This window comes from Sus scrofa, chromosome 2 (assembly GCF_000003025.6).
Source record: "Sus scrofa isolate TJ Tabasco breed Duroc chromosome 2, Sscrofa11.1, whole genome shotgun sequence".
Taxonomy (NCBI): Eukaryota; Metazoa; Chordata; class Mammalia; order Artiodactyla; family Suidae; genus Sus; species Sus scrofa.
Window position 1 is genome coordinate 142,279,330 of NC_010444.4, and position 18,768 is coordinate 142,298,097.

The 18,768-nt window shown below is 42.1% G+C and overlaps 1 protein-coding gene across 1 annotated transcript in view; it reads left to right on the forward strand.

Annotated features, from left to right (window-relative positions):
• Positions 1-18,768, forward strand: part of ANKHD1 (ankyrin repeat and KH domain containing 1) — a 131,784-nt gene extending 113,016 nt beyond the window's left edge. The window contains 10 exon segments of the mRNA NM_001203267.1: positions 1,164-1,338; positions 2,404-2,860; positions 3,485-3,631; positions 7,395-7,544; positions 7,975-9,587; positions 13,850-14,026; positions 16,186-16,386; positions 17,135-17,310; positions 17,836-18,000; positions 18,279-18,768. Of these exon segments, the coding sequence (NP_001190196.1) occupies positions 1,164-1,338; positions 2,404-2,860; positions 3,485-3,631; positions 7,395-7,544; positions 7,975-9,587; positions 13,850-14,026; positions 16,186-16,386; positions 17,135-17,310; positions 17,836-18,000; positions 18,279-18,338 (3,321 nt within the window). The 3' untranslated portion in view covers positions 18,339-18,768.

Consider the following 18,768-nt stretch of genomic DNA (forward strand, 5'->3'; position numbering starts at 1 on the left):
TCTTCTCTGTATTATTTCAGGTTTTTTTTTGGCCTCACCATGGCATATGGAAGTGCTCGGGCCAGGAATCGAACCCATGCCACAGCAGCAACCCTAGCCACTCTAGTGACACCACCAGATCCTTAACCCACTACACCACAAGGGAACTCCTTGTTTCATTTTTTTAAAATATATATGCTAATGAAGTGAACATGATGTGCAAGTTTTTGTATGAATGTATTTTTATTTCTCTTGGGTATGTATCTAGGAATGGAATTGCTAAATCATAGGATATTCTGCTTTTAACTATTTGAGGAACTATTTGATTGTTGTCTGAAGAACCTGCATCATTTTATGATCCTACCAGCAGTATGTGAAGGCTTCAATTTCTTTACATCCTCACCATGATTTGTTTTATCTTTTTTTTTTTTTTTTGATTATAGCCATCCTAGTGACAGTGAAGTGCTTATCTCTTTGGAATTTAATTTGCTTTTCGCTGATGGCTTGTGATATTGAGCATCTATCTTTTCATGTGTTTATTGGCCATTTACATATATTATTTGGAGAAATGTCTATTCAGATCCTTTGCCCGTACTTTTTTTTTTTTTTTTTTTGTCTTTTTGCCTTTCTGGGACCACTCTCGAGGCATATGGAGGTTCCCAGGCTAGGGATCTAATTGGAGCTGTAGCTGCCAGCCTACGCCAGAGCCACGGCAACGCAAGATCCGAGGCGAGTCTATAACCTACACCACAGCTCACGGCAACGATGGATCTTAACCCACTGAGCAAGGCCAGGGATCAAACCCGCAACCTCGTGGTTCCTAGTTGGATTCGTTAACCACTGTGCCACAACAGGAACTCCTGCCCATACTTTAATTGAGTTATTTGTCTTTTCATTGTTGAGTTATAAGTGTTCTTTACAAATTCTTGATACAAGGCCCTTACCACATGTAAGATTTGCAAAAATTTTCTCCATTTTCTGTCTTTTCACTTTATTGATGGTCTTTGAAGCACAAAATCTTTTAATTTTGATGAAGTCCAGTTTATTTCTTCTGTTGCTTTTATAAATGTGTTACGACTGACATCCATGGGAAGTCCCATGTGTCATAAACAAAAATATCCTTTCATTCTTTATTTTAAATTATTACATTATTGATAAAAAGGAGATACCTACTTTATTTGCAGTCAAGAGAGGAGAGCAGAAAGCAGGCTCTTGCAGCTAAAAGAGAGAAGAGAAAAGAAAAGCGAAAAAAGAAGAAAGAGGAGCAGAAAAGGAAGCAGGAAGAAGATGAGGAAAACAAACCTAAGGAGAATTCAGAACTACCAGAGGATGAAGATGAAGAGGAGAATGATGAAGATGGTAAGGAATGACCCATCTGAATGAGTGATAAAATTCTCCTGTATTTATTGACTTCTTTTTGAGTGATTTTTGCTTAATTCTAATTAAATATTCAGGTACTTTAATCTGAAATCAATAATTGACTTCTTCAGTAAATTTTGCCAAATAGTTTTCATTGTAAATTGATGCAGAGAAACAGAAGGGCCCAAAAATAATTTTCAGACATTTGGTTGTAATTTAAGTTCCCCCGTAAAACAGTGTGTATGTCCTAAAAGTCATACAGTAAGAGATCTGCCAGCTTTTCTTCTGGTTCTTCCCTAGCCTCTTTCCCCAGTTGGAAACTGGGGAGAGACCCATTTCCTAAATAAATTTTTATCTAAGGCTCAGGCTTGAAGCTGCGTAGGGCTCGGGTACATTATTCTCAAAGAGTTGTACAGTCTAGTAGTGGTTGTAGTAGACAAATAATTCTGCTCTATTTAAATTTTAATTCTAAAATACTATTTAAAGAATTTCTTTTAAAAAAAGAATTTCTTGGAGTTCCCGTTGTGGCGCAGCAGGAATGAATCTGACTAGGAACCATGAGGTTGTAGGTTCGATCCCTGGCCTCGCTCAGTGGGTTAAGGATCCGGTGTTGCCGTGAGCTGTGGTGTAGGTCTCAGACACGGCTCGGATCCCTCGTTGCTGTGGCTGTGGTGTAGGTTGGCAGCAACAGCTCCGATTCGACCCCAGCCTGGGAACTTCCATATGCTGCAAGTGTGGCCCTAAAAAGACAAAAGACAAAAAAAAAAAAAAAAAAAAAAAAATTCTTAAATGAAAGCTATCTTGTGGTTTTGGTTACTTTATGAGACTAGAATTTCAGATCGTAAGAGCATTACTGGCATGAATGTTTTATACCAAATTAGACATCGAAATATGATATAGTGTATTCTAACCACATTAAAGATTTTTTATTAACTAGTGAATACTGGGAAAAGGAAAATACAACCTACGAGTCTGAATTATTATAGAGTATTAGGTATATTTTGAAACAATTTGTTTTGGGATAGTGGCTTTCAGTGTGATTTTTATCCTTTTTCATAATTTCAGTGGAGCAAGAAGTGCCCATAGAACCTCCGAGTGCGACGACCACCACCACAATTGGAATATCGGCAACATCTGCGACATTCACAAATGTGTTCGGGAAAAAAAGGGCCAATGTTGTGACAACGCCCAGTACCAATCGGAAAAATAAGAAGAACAAAACAAAAGAGACCCCTCCCACTGCACATTTAATACTACCAGAACAACATATATCCTTAGCACAGCAAAAGGCAGAGAAGAATAAAATAAACGGAGAGCCCAGAGGTGGTGGTGCAGGTGGGAATAGTGATTCAGATAACCTGGACAGCACAGATTGCAACAGTGAGAGTAGCAGTGGTGGGAAGAGCCAAGAGTTGAATTTCACTGTGGATGTGAATTCCTCTAGCGATAGGAGATACCCCTCACTGCTACTGCATTCCCAAGAAGAAAAGACAAGTACCACCGCTTCCAAAACTCAGACACGGTAAAATTTTCTCGCTTGTTAACTCTGAACCTACTTTCCCTTTTGCATGCCTGGCACAAAAACTTGAAGTACCTGTTCAGGCTCCGTGATGTTAAACAATTTAAGTCCACCACATTTTCTTTCTTCGATATTCAAAACTCAGTTTCACCAGTGATTTTTTTTTCTTCCTAATCATGTGCTAATTATGAAATGACACTGTTAGAACTTTTAAGATTAACTTTTGAAGTTGAAAATATTAATATGCCTTGATTTTATTTTAACTGTCATTTCTGTTGAGTCTAGTCCTTTTGTCTTCAGAACCCATTTTAATACTAATGATATAATGTTAATAATTTGATGTGCAGCAGGTTAGGAATCTGACTGCAGTGGCTTGGGTGGCTGCAGAAGCACGGATTCAATCCCTAGCCCAGTGCAGTAGGTTAAGGATCAGGCATTGTTGCAGCTGTGGCATACATAGGTCTCGGCTGTGGCTTGGATTTGATCCTTGGCCCAGGAAATCCCATATGCCGAGGACGTAGCCCCCCCCAAAAAATGATGTGCCAAATCTTATTTCAGATATTTCAGCAAATCTCTTGAGTTTCTTAAAAATGTATCTTTTATTGGACTTGATATTTCTCTTCTCAGACTTGAAGGCGAAGTGAACTCTAATTCCTTATCAACAAGCTACAAGTCAGTGTCATTGCCATTAAGCTCTTCAAACATAAAGCTGAATCTGACTAGCCCTAAAAGGGGGCAAAAAAGAGAGGAAGGGTGGAAAGAAGTTGTTCGAAGGTAAGTAGAATTAGTCTCATCTTTTTAACTTTAATGGGTTCTCCTCTTGTGGGATGGTTACTCAGTTAATTTGAATATGGTTATTATTTTCAACTGCAGTGCCATGCTACATCCAGCATAGGCCAGAGCAAAGTTAGAAACAGTATGTAAATTTTGCATGCATATTTTATATGATACAAGAAATGTTAGTTTTAGAGTAATAAAAAATATTAAAATTTAAAGCTTGGGAGTTCCCTGGTAGCCTAGGGGTTAAGGATTTGGCATTGTCACTGCTGTAGCTTGGATTCAATCCTTGGCCCAGGAGTTTCCTCATGCCTTGGGTGTGGACCAGAAAATTAATGTGACTCAGTTTACAAACAAACCATACAAAAAGGTTACAGGGGGAATTCCTGTCATGGCTTGGTGGTAAAGAACCCAGTTAGTATCCATGAAGGCGCGGGTTCCATCCCTGGCCTTGCTCAGTGGGTTAAGGATCCGGCATTGCCGTGAGCTACAATGTAGGTCACAGACCTGGCTCGGATCCCAGCATTACTGTGGCTGTGGTATAGGCCGGCAGTTGTAACTCCGATTCCACCCCTAGCCTAGGAACTTTCATGTGCCATACCTGCAGCTCTAAAAAGGAAAAAAAAAAAAAAAAAAAAAAAAAAGGTTATAAACTTATTTTTCCTTTCTTTCTTTCTTTCCTTCCTTCTTTTTCGATTGCACGCACAGTGTATGGAAGTTCCCGGGCCAGGGACTGAATCCAAGCCAGAGCTGTAAACTGTGCTGCATCTGTGGCATCACAGGATCCTTAACCCCCTTCACTGGGCTGGGAATCAAACCAGTGCCTCCACATAGACAAGCCAGATCATCAACCCACTGTACCACAGTGGGAACTCCAGGTTACAGGCTTCTTAAAAGGAAGATTCACTTGCCAGCAAGGTCACAGTGGTATTAGCAAGGGCTGTGATGTATGCTTAATGGTCCCACATTGATTCAGACAAGCTTGGCCATCTGCAGCATTTAAATAAAGTTGGAACTGGCTTGGCTTAGGGGTTTAAAGATCTGGAATTGTCACTGCTGTGGAACAGGTTCAGTCCCTGGCCCTAAATTTCCAGATGTTGCAGGCGCAGCCAAAACTATAACAATAATAATAATAATGGGCTAGAGATCATGAGTGGCTTTTAGCTAATGTAATTAGATCACCATAAAAAGAGCTAAAGGAGCCAGTGAAGTTAAAACTACCTTCTCCCTCAAAATAAAGAAAGGAAGTGCCCTTGTGACCAGGCGTTGCTGCCCCTGTGGTGCAGGTTGCAACTACAGTGTGGGTTTGATCCCTGGCCCAGGAACTTCCACATGCCAAGGGTGTGGCAGAAAGTAAATAAATATTAAAAAATAAAGACAGGAGTTCCTGTCGTGGCACAGTGGTTAACGAATCCGACTAGGAACCATGAGGTTGCGGGTTCGGTCCCTGCCCTTGCTCAGTGGGTTAAGGATCCGGTGTTGCCGTGAGCTGTGGTGTAGGTTGCAGACGCGGCTTGGATCCCGCGTTGCTGTGGCCCTGGCATAGGCCAGTGGCTACAGTTCCGATTTGACCCCTAACCTGGGAACCTCCATATGCCGCGGGAGTGGCCCAAAGAAAATAGCAAAAAGACAAAAAAAATAATAATAATAAAAAAAAACAATAATAAAGACAAAGACTTAAACCCCCACAGCTAACTTTGACAACTCCGTTCATTCATACTGCTTTATACTTAAACCATGGTGGAGGGAATGAATAAAAGCAGAGCTGGGGAGTGCCCGCTGTGGCGCAGTGGGGTCAGTGGTGTCTCTGCCTCACCAGGATGCAGGTTCCATCCCCAGCATGGCACAGTGTGTTAAACGATCTGACACTGCCCCAGCTGCCACATAGGTCTAAACTGCAACTCGAGTAGTTCCCATTGTGGCTCAGGAGGTGAAGAACCCAAGTATCCAAGAGGATGTGGCTTCGACCCCTGACCTTGCTCAGTGGGTTAAGGATCCAGTGTTGTGCAGCTCCAATTCAGCTCCTAGCCTGGGAACTCCGACATGCCACAGGTCTGGCCCTAAAAAGAAAAATAAATAAATAAGAAGAAAGGAAGAAAGAGAAAGACAGACAAAACATAGATTTGCTAATGTGCCCTAATCACCAGAGGTCTAATAAGATGTTTGGCTTTTATTCTGTAATGTTTCTAACTAAGACTTTTTGTCCAGTAAAAGCAGAGTTCCCATTGTGGTGCAGTGGAAGTGAATCCAACTAGTATCCTTGAGGATGTGGGTTCAATCCCTGGCCTCGCTCAGTGGGTCGGGGATCCAGTGTTGCTGTGAGCTGTGGTATAGGTCACAAATGGCGACTCGGGTCCATTGTGGCTGTGGCTATGGCATAGATAGGCTGGCAGCTGTAGCTCTGATTTGACCGCTAGCCTGGGAACTTCCATATGCCATGAGTGCAGCCCTAAAAAGCAAAAAAAAAAAAAAAAAAAAAAAAATTAAATAAAAGCAGACAAAAAAAGGAAGAAATCTTGGCTGAATAGAAGTGATGCATACTTCTTTGGAAGGGGCATGTCCACTGTTCCTGGGCCAGGGCTCAAACCCATACCACAGCTGAAACCAGAGCCACAGCAGTGACAATGCCAGATCCTTAACCTGCTGAGCCATGAAGGAACTTCCCAATACACACTTAACAATCGATTGATTTAACTATTATTCATGATATAGAGCCTAATCTATGTGCTACCTTGCAAAATATAGTCCCATTTTGTCTACATTAGGATGATAGGTTTTAATCACGAAATTTATTTTAGAGTCTGTAATCGGGTATTCTTCTTGTAGGTATAGTTCAAAGTTCAAGGGTCCCTAACTCAAAGGGGAAAATCCTGGCATCAGCAATAACCACTTGAAAATAATGAGTCTTGCTCTTATTTGGTTCTGCCAGCTACCACCGGGTTTCCCTGATAATCCTGCAGGACACCCAGGCTGTCTTTTCAGATCCCTAAATCAGCCTCTGGTCTTTCTGGTTCCACTCACCTCACACAAGTGGACGTCCCAGGCTCCACTTGTGAATTGCTTTTTATGTAACTAAAATCTGAGGCTTTATTTTTTTATTGCTAAGTAAAGTTGTTGACACTGATAAACTGCCTTTATTCATATTTAGTATAGAGTTTAACAATACGGTATGCATTATTTTAGTTTAGAAAGTGGCAATATAGGAGTTCCTGTCATGGTGCAGTGGTTAACAAATCCGACTAGGAACCGTGAGGTTGCAGGTTCCATCCCTGACCTTGCTCAGTGGGTTAAGGATCTGGCATTGCTGTGAGCTGTGGTGTAGGTCGCAGACGCGGCTCAGATCCCGCACTGCTGTGGCTGTGGTGTAGGCAGGTGGCTACAGCTCTGATTAGACCCCTAGCCTGGGAACCTCTATGTGCTGCGGGAGCGGCCCTAAAAAAAAAAAAAAAAAAAAAAAGGAAGAGTGGCAATATATGTATATGATCATTGCAGTTTAGTTAATATGTGATAACTTGGGCAGATTTGAATGCTGAGATCATGAGTGATTTAAATATAATTTTTTAATGGCACTGTGTTTTTTTACCTTTACTAAATTAAATTCAGTGTAATAAAAGGTCATTTCTAAAAGAAAAACTTCTAATACTTTCCTCTTTAAGGTTGGAGAAATATTATACAAATGTCCATGAACATACTTACCGAGACATCTTTTCTAGTAAAGTCATTTGATTTCATAAGTTCATGTGTGGTCTTCATTGTACAGGTCAAAGAAATTGTCTGTTCCAGCCTCAGTGGTTTCCAGGATAATGGGAAGAGGAGGATGCAACATCACTGCAATTCAGGATGTTACTGGTGCCCATATTGATGTGGATAAACAAAAAGATAAAAATGGCGAGAGAATGATCACAATAAGGTAGTTGTGGGAGTTCCCGTCGTGGCTCAGTGGTTGATGAATCCGACTAGGAACCATGAGGTTGCGGGTTCAATCCCTGGCCTTGCTCAGCGGGTTAAGGATCCGGCATTGCCGTGAGCTATGGTGTAGGTCACAGACGCAGCTTGGATCCTGTGTTGCTGTGGCTCTGGCGTAGGCCGGCGGCTACAGCTCCGATTAGACCCCTAACCTGGGAACCTCCATATGCTGCAAGTGTGGCCCTAAAAAGACAAAAAAAAAAAAAAAGGTAGTTGTGAAATATATACTTTGTTCTGTGAAGAAATTAAATTGTATTAGAAGCACATTTCATTAAATATTGTACCATCAAGAATTTTATTTCATGGTGAAGATTACCCAGTTTTTTATATTTTTGATCTTGGTTTGTTTGTTTGTTTGTTTGTTTTCTCTTCAGGGGTGGTACGGAATCAACAAGATACGCAGTTCAGCTTATCAACGCACTTATTCAAGATCCTGCTAAGGAGCTAGAAGACTTGATTCCTAAGAACCATATCAGAACACCTGCCAGCACCAAATCCATCCATGCAAACTTCTCATCTGGAGTGGGCACCACAGCAGCTTCCAGTAAAAATACATTTCCCTTGGGTGCTCCAAGCCTTGTAACTTCACAGGCAACAACATTATCTACGTTCCAGCCCAGTAATAAACTTAGTAAGAACGTGCCAACAAATGTACGTTCTTCTTTCCCAGTTTCTCTACCTTTAGCTTATCCCCACCCTCATTTTGCCCTGCTGGCTGCCCAGACGATGCAACAGATTCGGCATCCTCGCTTACCCATGGCCCAGTTTGGAGGAACCTTTTCACCCTCTCCTAACACTTGGGGACCATTCCCAGTGAGACCTGTGAATCCTGGCAACACAAACAGCTCTCCAAAGCATAATAACACGGGCCGTCTACCTAACCAGAACGGGACTGTTTTACCCTCAGAGTCTGCTGGCCTAGCTCCTGCCAGTTGTCCTATCACTGTCTCTTCCGTCGTTGCTGCCAGTCAGCAACTGTGTGTGACTAATACCCGGACTCCCTCCTCAGTCAGAAAGCAGTTGTTTGCCTGTGTGCCCAAGACAAGTCCTCCGGCAACAGCGATTTCTTCTGTGACAAGCACTTGTAGTTCCCTGCCTTCTGTCTCCTCTGTGCCTGTCACCACTGGGCAAGGCCCCACCACCTTTCCGCCCGCGAGTACTCCTCAAGCACAGCTTTCTTCACAAAAGATGGAGTCTTTCTCTGCCATGCCGCCCCCCAAAGAGAAAGTGTCTGCACAGGACCAGTCCATGGCAACCCTCTGTACCCCTTCTTCAACTGCAAACAGCTGCAGTAGCTCTGCCAGCAACACCCCGGGAGCTCCAGAAACTCGCCCGTCGGGTAGTCCCACTCCTCCCTCCAGTAACACACAGGAGGAAGCACAGCCATCCGGTGCGTCTGATTTAAGTCCTATGGCCATGCCTTTTGCCTCTACTTCCGAACCTGCTCCATTGACTTTGGCGTCACCCAGATTGGTTGCTGCTGATAATCAGGATACCAGTAATTTACCTCACTTAGCTCTACCAGCTCCTCGAGTTTCTCATCGAATGCAGCCTAGAGGTTCTTTTTATTCGGTGGTGCCGAATGCAACTATACACCAGGATCCCCAGTCTATTTTTGTTACAAATCCAGTTCCTATAACACCACCTCAAGGCCCGCCAGCTGCAGTGCAGCTTTCTTCAGCCATGAACATTATGAATGGTTCTCAGATGCACATTAACCCAGCAAATAAATCTTTGCCACCTACGTTTGGCCCAGCCACGCTTTTCAATCACTTCAGTAGTCTTTTTGATAACAGTCAGGTGCCAGCTAACCAGGGGTGGGGAGATGGTCCGCTGTCCTCACGAGTTGCCGCGGATGCCTCTTTCACTGTTCAGTCGGCATTCCTGGGCAACTCTGTACTTGGACACTTGGAAAACGTGCACCCTGACAACTCCAAGGCACCTGGCTTCAGATCACCTTCCCAGCGAGTTTCTACTAGTCCAGTTGGTAAGTTAATCATAACTATCACTATGGCACAGTTTGGGGCTTGAACAACATCATCGACTCTTCCAAGATAATAAAGCATTTATTCTGTACATAATAATACATGCTCTTAAAGAACTATGAGAGTATGTCATAAATGGTCTCGACCCCTTAATGACTGACTGCTGATTGAGTGGACAAAAAAGTAGCTATAGGTAAATCATTCACATATGAGCTGCTTTATATTCTCTTTTATGGTCTCTCTATCCCTTATATCAAGGAAGTTATACCTTGTGTCAGTCCATTTTCTTAAATTTGGTGTAAGACAATATTAAAATAAGGACTCAGGATGCTTCAGTGATTCCAGATTTACAGACATTTTAAAAATTGTACTCACTGTTTGCATTTCTCAGATTTTAAAAGATTGTGTTACAAAGATGTTTAGGTACCAGTCCATAATCCACGTTCTTTGTTCTCAGTCTTGGGTGCTCAGCATGAACATTAAATGTTGTTGTTCAGCAGTTCCCACTGTGGCACTATGGGATGGGCAGCATCGATCTCCAGCCTGGCACAGTGGGTTAAAGGATCTGGAGTTGCCAGCTGTGGGTTAGGTTGCAACTGTGGCTGGAATCTGATCCCTGGCCTGGGATCTCCATATGCCTGTGGGTGGCTACAAGGTGGAGGGGGCGATGTTGTTTAATAGTATCTCTGTATTAGATGGAGCTGTTTGAAGAGATCCAGTCACATGTGGGTTCTTATTTTTAAAAAAGCAGTTTAGATTCAGCTACTTGTTCCTTGAAATTAGAAATTAGCTGCTGAGGCAGTATAACAAAGATTTAGAAAGATAAGAGGCTACTGGTGGCTTGGAGATATTTGGAAAATTAGAATCTATTTTCTAGAGTCTAAGGGCCAAATATAAGTCCAATCTGAACAATTCTGTAAAACAAATTAGAAACTGTGGAGTTCCCGTCGTGGCGCAGTGGTTAACGAATCCGACTAGGAACCGTGAGGTTGTGGGTTCGGTCCCTGCCCTTGCTCAGTGGGTTGACGATCCGGCGTTGCTGTGAGCTGTGGTGTAGGTTGCAGACGCGGCTCGGATCCCGCGTTCCTGTGGCTCTGGCGTAGGCCGGTGGCTACAGCTCGGATTCGACCCCTAGCCTGGGAACCTCCATATGCCGCGGAAGCGGCCCAAAGAAATAGCAAAAAAAAAAAAAATTGTGGCTGACTTAGAATGTGGGTAAGAAAAACCAGTGCTGCTTAGGTGGCATTTTTCTTCCAGTGTGAAAACTGTTCTATAGCCCACCCTTCCTTTTTGCTAATTATAAACTGACCTAAGTTGTATAAAATTTTTTGAGTTTGTGGATATGGCATAGTCTTAGCCTTTTACATCAGATATGTTTCCATTTTTTTGTCTTTTCAGCTTCCAAATAGAAGTAAAGCTTACATAAGGTCGTCTATGATCCAAAATATTCTCTAGGATTTTTTTTCTCCTTTTCTGTAAATAGGTACCTGTTTTAACTGTTCATTTTGGGCAAACTAATAAAAGTTTCAGAGGCCCCAGAATGAAAGAAGAGCTCAATGCCAGGGCTCAGGCTGTGGTAGAAAGCATTAATCTTTGACTTGACTGGCAGTAATATGTGAATTTTGAATGCCCTAGCTAGAGTTGACTTACGATCTCATATTACAGTGTTTGAGCTCTTGGCACTTCAGAAGATGTGCAGATTTTGAATGGATGGAAAAAAAGAGTCAAGGAAATCATCCATCTAGTTTGGTAAAAAACAGGTTTGGGGACCTTAATTATTCAGATCTATAACATCAAAATGATTTATTGCTAATTTAAAAATAATTTTTTAACAAAGCAAGCATTAATCCTTGACCTTCCTTCTGGGGTCTAGGATTAATTCTGCTTGACATCATTTCTTTTTTCTTTCTTTTTTGTCTTTTTAGGGCTGCAACAGTGACATATGGAGGTTCCCAGGCTAGGGGTCTAATCAGAGCTGTAGCCACCAGCCTGCACCACAGCCTCAGCAATGCCAGATCCAAGCCGAATCTGCGACCTACACCATAACTCACGGCAACGACGGATCCTCAACCTACTTAGCGAGGCCAGGGATTGAACCTGTGTTTTCATGGATCCTAGTCAGATTTGTTTCCACTGAGCCATGACAGGAATTTCCTTGGCTTCTTTTTTTAACATCCTGGGTGGTTTCTTTGGTTGATGTTCCTCTTTCATGGATATTGTTTACTTTTCCTGGTTTACTGGTAAGAAATAGTAATGCTTAACATATTAAAGGGTGTGTAGAAATTGGAACCTTCAGGTGCTGCTGGTAGAAATTTGAAATGGGGAGTTCCCAGAGTTCCTGTGGTGGCACAGCGGAAATGAATCCGACTAGTATCCATGAGGACACGGGTTGCTGGGAGCTATGGTGTAGGTCAAAGACATGGCTCAGATCCCTCGTTGCTGTGGCCAGCAGTGTAGGCCAGCAGCTATAGCTCCAATTCAGCCCCTAGCCTGGGAACTTACATATGTCACAAGCATGGCCCTAAAAAGCAAAAAATTAATAAAGTCAAATAAAATGGGGAGTTCCCATTGTGGCACAGCAGAAACAAATCCAACTAGTATCCATGAGTTCGATCCCTGGCCTCGCTCAGTGGGTTAAGGACCACAGACTCGCCTCGGATCCTGAGTTGCTATGGCTGTGGTGTAGGCCATCAGCTATAGCTCCAATTCGACCCCTAGCCTGGAAACTTCCATATGCTGCAGGTAAGACCTTAAAAAGCAAAAAAGAGAGAGAGAGAGAGGGAAAGAAGGAAGCAAGGAAGGAGGGAGTGAGGGAAGGAAGGAAGGAAAGAAAAAGAAAGAGGGAAAGGAAGGAAGGAAAAAAGGAAAGAAGAAAGGAAGAAAGAAATTTAAAATGGTACAGAAACTTGGGGAAAAGTTTGACAGTTCCTCAAAAAATTAAAAAGCATTACGATATGATCCAGTAATTCTACTTCTGGTTATACCCAAGAAGAAACATGTCTACACAAAAACTGGCACACACATGTTCATAGCAGCACAATTCATGATCACCAAGAAGTGGAAACAACTCAATGTCCATCAACTGATGGATGGAAAAACAAAATGTGTTGTATCTATATAATAAGATATTATTCCCGGAGTTCCCATCGTGGCGCAGTGGTTAACGAATCCGACTAGGAACCACAAGGTTGCGGGTTCAATCCCTGGCCTTGCTCAGTGGGTTAAGGATCTGGCGTTGCCATGAGCTGTGGTGTGGGTCGCAGACATGGCTCTGATGTAGGCCGGTGGTTCTGGTGTAGGCCAGTGGCTACAGCTCCAATTAGACCCCTAGCCTAGGAACCTCCATATGTTGTGGGAGCAGCTCAAGAAAAGGCAAAAAGACAAAAAAATAATAATAAGAAGAAGATATTATTCTCATTATAATATATATTCTATATTATGAGATATAATTAAATGAAATAATCCTTTGTGCTACAACGTGGATGAACTTTTTTTTTTTCTGTCTTTTTAGGGCCACACCTGCAGCATATAGAAGTTCCCAGGCTAGGGGTTGAATCAGAGCTACAGCCACAGCCACAGCAACACTGGATCTGAGCCCTGTCTGTGACCTACACCATAACTCGTGGCAATACCGAATCCTTAACCCCCTGAGTGAGGCCGGGGATCGAAACCACATCCTCATGGATACTAGTTGGGTTCATTATTGCTGAGCCACAATAGGAACTCCAACATGCGTAAACTTTGAAAACATTTTGCTACATCAGAAAAGCCAGTACAGAAATATTGGTACCATTTAGTCACAACGTGCTCTCTCGTTTCACGTCCCCCCCCCCAATGAAAGCTGTGAGATTTATGTGGAACATACTCCAGGTGACTACCATTCCTAAACACTGGACTCACTTTTCTACATCTGGTGCTACCTGGTGATATTCTTCTGGACTGCAAGAGAAAATGGGTTTGGGACAGATAGTATGATAGAAATTGGTTCTTACCACTGGATCCACAAAGTAAACTGCACACTTTCTTCTTTTTTAAAGAGGAATTAAGGAGTTCACCTGTGTTGCAGTAGGTTAAGGATCCAGCATTGTCACTGCTATGGCTCAGGCCACTGCTGTGCTGCAGGTTCAGTCCCTGGCCTGAGAACTTCCACATGCTGCAGGGCACAGCCAAAAGAAAGGGAAAAAAAAAGAGGAATTAAGTAAACCTTGGACTTTGCATTTTAAAGCCTTGCCTAATTCAGTGTCTTGGACTTGTTTTATTTCAGGGTTACCATCCATTGATCCATCAGGCAGCTCCCCATCTTCTTCTTCTGCTCCTCTGACAAATTTTTCCGGCATACCAGGAACGCGGGTTTTTCTACAAGGGCCAGCTCCTGTTGGGACTCCTAGTTTCAACAGACAACATTTTTCTCCCCACCCTTGGACAAGCACCTCAAACTCATGTAGGAATCCTAGAGGAACTCTTCCCACTGAATAAATTACTAAGCCATTTGTTTCAGGGAACACAGTATTATATCGTTAGTAATCTAAATGGTGTGCAAATACCAAAGGTTTGTACTGCAAAAATGAACAGTCATGGAGTTCCCTAGTTGCCTAGCAGTTCAAGATTTAGAGGTGTCACTGCTGTGTCTCAGGTTCAGTCTCTGGCCCAGGAACTTATGCATGCCACAGGCACAGCCAAGGGAAAAAGAAAAAGAAAGAAAGAAAAGGAAAAATTATCAGCCATTTGTGGGTAGAAAACTTGAGTAGGGTCAAGCTGTTCTTCCAAGCCAGGTTCGTTTACATTGAGACTTGGATCAAGAAAAGAGGTAAAACCGGTAGAAACGAATCTGACTAGGAACCACGAGGTTATGGGTTCCATCCCTGGCCTCGCTCAGTGGGTTAAGGATCCAGTGTTGCCGTGAGCTGTGGTGTAGATCGCAGATGCAGCTCGGATCTGGCGACAGCTCCGATTAGACTCCTAGCCTGGGAACCCTAAAAAGACAAAAGACAAAAAAAAAAAGAAAAGAAAAGAGGTAAAACAAGTAGTTTTATAAGACCCTTTGTGGGCAATATTATGAAATAATTTGTCTGAAAAAAAGATGAAGTTAGGTATCTAGTCAGCTTGGTATGATTCCTCATTTATTTTTACATTTTAGGAAACTGTATTATTGTCATTTATAGGTAAAAATATTCCTCTGTTCTCTTTTACTTATTTCAGTATTTAGAACAGATGAAGTTCTAGCAGGATTTAAACAGAATTTGTTTGTTTTTTAATGAGCATGATGAAGTAGTCTCTAACCCTAACCCTTTGACAAGGAAAACTCCATATTACTTGAGAGTCCCATTAAGAAATAAAGCTGTGTGGAGTTCCCATCATGGCTCAGCGGAAACAAATCTGACCAGTATCCAAAAGGACACAGGTTCAATCCCTGGGCTCACTCAGTAGGTTGAGGATCCAGTGTTGCTGTGAGCCATGCTGTAAGTCACAGACATGGCTCGGATCCTCTGTTGCTGTGGCTGTGGCCTAGGCAAGCAGCTGTACCTCTGATTCGACCCCTAGCCTGGGAACTTCCATATGCCACAGATGCGGCCCTAAAAAGCAAAAAAAAAGAAAATGAAAAATAAAGCAATGTGGTGTTCCCATTGCAGCGCAGCAGAAATGAACCCGACCCGGAACCATGAGGTTGCAGGTTCAATCCCTGGCCTCGCTCAGTGGGTTAAGGACCTGGCGTTACCATGAGGTGTGGTGTAGATTACAGGCGCAGCTCGGATCCTGCATTGCTGTGGCTGTGGTGTAGGCCAGCAGCTGCAGCTCTGATTAGACCCCTAGCCTGGGAACCTCCATGTGCCAGGCATTCGGCCCTAAAAAGCAAAAATAAATAAATAAATAATGCTGTGAATTGAATCCTATGATGCTTTGCTAACATTTAACCTTTGTGTCTTATGGGAGAGTGGGGGAGGGCTATAGAAAGAGGAGAAATAGCAAATAGCTAATAAGTAGAGAGGACCATCAACTGTTTTCTAGACAGTATGATAGGTACCCTGGAAATATTACATTTAAGTTAATTTAAAATATGACAATATATATTTTGAGAAGATTGTATATTTTTCATTATTTTTTTTAATTAGGGCTGCACATGCAGCATATCGAAGTTCCCAAGCTAGGGGTTAAATCAGCTGCAGCTGCCAGCCTACACCACAGCCACTGCAATGCCAGATACTTAACCCACTGAGCGAGGCCAGGGATCAAACCCACACCCTCATGGTTGCTAGTTGGGTTTTTACTGCTGATCCATAATGTAAACTCCCAAGAAGATCTTTTAGAACTAGAGTAAGAATAAATATGGCCTTCTTCCTTTCTAGCCTTGCTTAGCAGTTCAATCTGAAATTTTTAGTCTTTGTTTATATTTACAGGAAAATAGTATAGAATAATGTTTATAGAATTGTAAAATGAAAATTTTCTTTACAGAACCTATGTTGTGAAATAGACCTTTTCAACAAGGCTTCTCATATTCTTATAATTAGTTTTTATATGTAATAAAACAATAGAGAAATATTTTGCCACCAGGTGACTCTCCTATTCCATCTGTTTCTTCGGGACCATCTTCACCTCTTTCAGCCACTTCTGCACCGCCAACACTGGGCCAACCCAAAGGAGGCAGTGCCAGTCAGGATCGAAAGATACCTCCCCCTATTGGAACGGAGAGACTAGCGCGGATTCGGCAAGGAGGGTCTGTTGCACAAGCCCCCGTGGGGACCAGTTTTGTCGCTCCTGTTGGACACAGTGGAATCTGGTCATTTGGCGTCAATGCCGTATCAGGTACAGTTATGGTGCAAGAAAACTTAGTTCCTACACTTAATCAGGGGGATTGTTTAAAACTTCGAGGTTTTCAATCCAGTTTCAAAGTCTGTAATGTTAGTTTGGATTATACAAACTATCATACATTATATGTCATATGTATGATAGTAATATATAAAATAATAAATACAGAGTTGATGAGAACTAAAAGATTCCCTCTTGAACTTTTCTTGTAGAATGGGACAATCATTTGACTTCTTTCAGCGAGCACTTAGTCTTTTGAAGGACAAGGTAGAGTGTTGGAGGGTGTTCAGAGGACTCCATTCAGTTTTCCAGGAAGAATTTTTTTTTTTTTTTTGGTTTGCAAAGACTCATGCATGTGTCCTGAGCTTGTCAAAGGAATGATTTTGATTAAATTTAGTATAAAAAAGAATCAGGAGTTCCCGTCATGGCGAAGTGGTTAACGAATCCGACTAGGAACCCTGCAGTTGCAGGTTCCATACCTGGCCTTGTTCAGTGGGTTAACCATCCGGTGTTGCCGTGAGCTGTGGTGTAGGTCCAGACTCGGCTCGGATCCCACATTGGCTGTGGCTCTGGCATAGACTGGTGGCTACAGCTCCGATTAGACCCCTAGCCTGGGAACCTCCATATGCCACCTGAGCGGCCCTAGAAAAAGCAAAAAGACAAAAAAAATTTAAAAATCAAATGGTAATATTTTGTTATTTTATCCAAATAAATACCTAACCCTGATCTCAATTCTTCTTTCTAGAAGGCTTATCAGGTTGGTCACAGTCTGTGATAGGGAACCATCCAATGCATCAACAATTATCAGACCCAAGCACATTCTCTCAGCATCAACCAATGGAGCGAGATGATTCTGGAATGGTAGCCCCTTCTAACATTTTTCATCAGCCTATGGCAAGCAGTTTTGTGGATTTTTCTAAAGTGAGTTGACAAACATCATTGTAATTTGTTTAACACTTTGCGAGTCAACATGGTCACATGTTAAGGAGTAATTTGTACTGAAATAATTCTTGCTTTTGGTATCACTACTTTCTTTCCCTGACTTTGCCAGCTCTTATAGCCAGTTTCAAGAGTGGGTTATGTTGTCTCCATCAGTTTGTACTCAAATTATCCTGAAGATACCATCTTCCACCCAAAACTTGGGAGATTCAGGTCTTGCTCCTTTGCGTTTGTCTGCCACAGTTTTGAAGAAGGCCCCTTCCCCTCTAGAAAGCTGGCTGTGAGTTCCCCATTGCCTGCTTGTCTGCTCTAAGAGCTTCCTGGCAGCCATAAAGGCCAATTGTGGCTGCAAGCAAGCGTGTAGAGTTCCCCTTTCCTTAGCACAGGCTTATTAGTAAATCTAAAATACAGGAAGCTGGAGGGAATGAAGGGAAGTTAGAAAGATCTATCTTGGTATTCTGGAATCATTTATAATCACTTCATGATTAAACCTTTCTGCTGTTTTAGGGTCTGCCGATTTCCATGTATGGAGGCACCATAATACCCTCCCATCCTCAGCTGGCTGATGTTCCAGGAGGCCCTCTGTTTAATGGACTTCACAACCCAGATCCTGCTTGGAACCCTATGATAAAAGTTATTCAGAATTCAACTGAATGCACTGATGCCCAGCAGGTAAAATGGACTTAATGCTCTTTTATTTTTCAGATATATCATGTCATTCTTTTAATTCTTTGGGAGTGCAAGTTCTGAATATGAAAAGTCATGACATCTGACCGCCTTGATCTGAATTAAGTTTTTCAACATCGAAATGATGCTACTTAACATTTTATTTCTTATATGCATATTCTTTCTAGGCAGAAACAGTGAATTGCCATTGCATTTATATATTCATTTTGTAAATGTCTAAAGATTCCTAATTAGAAATTCCAATTTTTCCTCCCCCTTTTCAGATTTGGCCTGGCACGTGGGCACCTCATATTGGAAACATGCATCTCAAATATGTCAACTAAGTTAGAAGGTCTTACTCTTTAGCCTTGTTTGAGAAACCTTTGACCTTGGAAGAACCCTGGGGATTTTTTTTTTTTTTTTTTTTTTTTTTAATGTGCCTAAGAAATTTTCTCTGAGGCTTTAGCAATGGAAATTTGACTGCCCATTGTATAAGAACAGAGTGATTTCCTATCCACCTGATTATGTTCTCTGGTTAGTTTAGCCATTTTGAACTTAGTGCTTCGGGCTAAACATACTGAATGCTACTTGTCTGCAGAAGAGAATTAGATGATTACATGTTTCAACCTTTTAGGGTGGTAAATACATGTACAATTGTTTACATACTTAAAAGGAAAAAGTTGAGTAAATTTCTTGTCATATAGTGGCTCTACTTAATGTAGCCTGTATTAATGTGAAATATTTACCAGAATATTCAATAAAACGATGAACAGT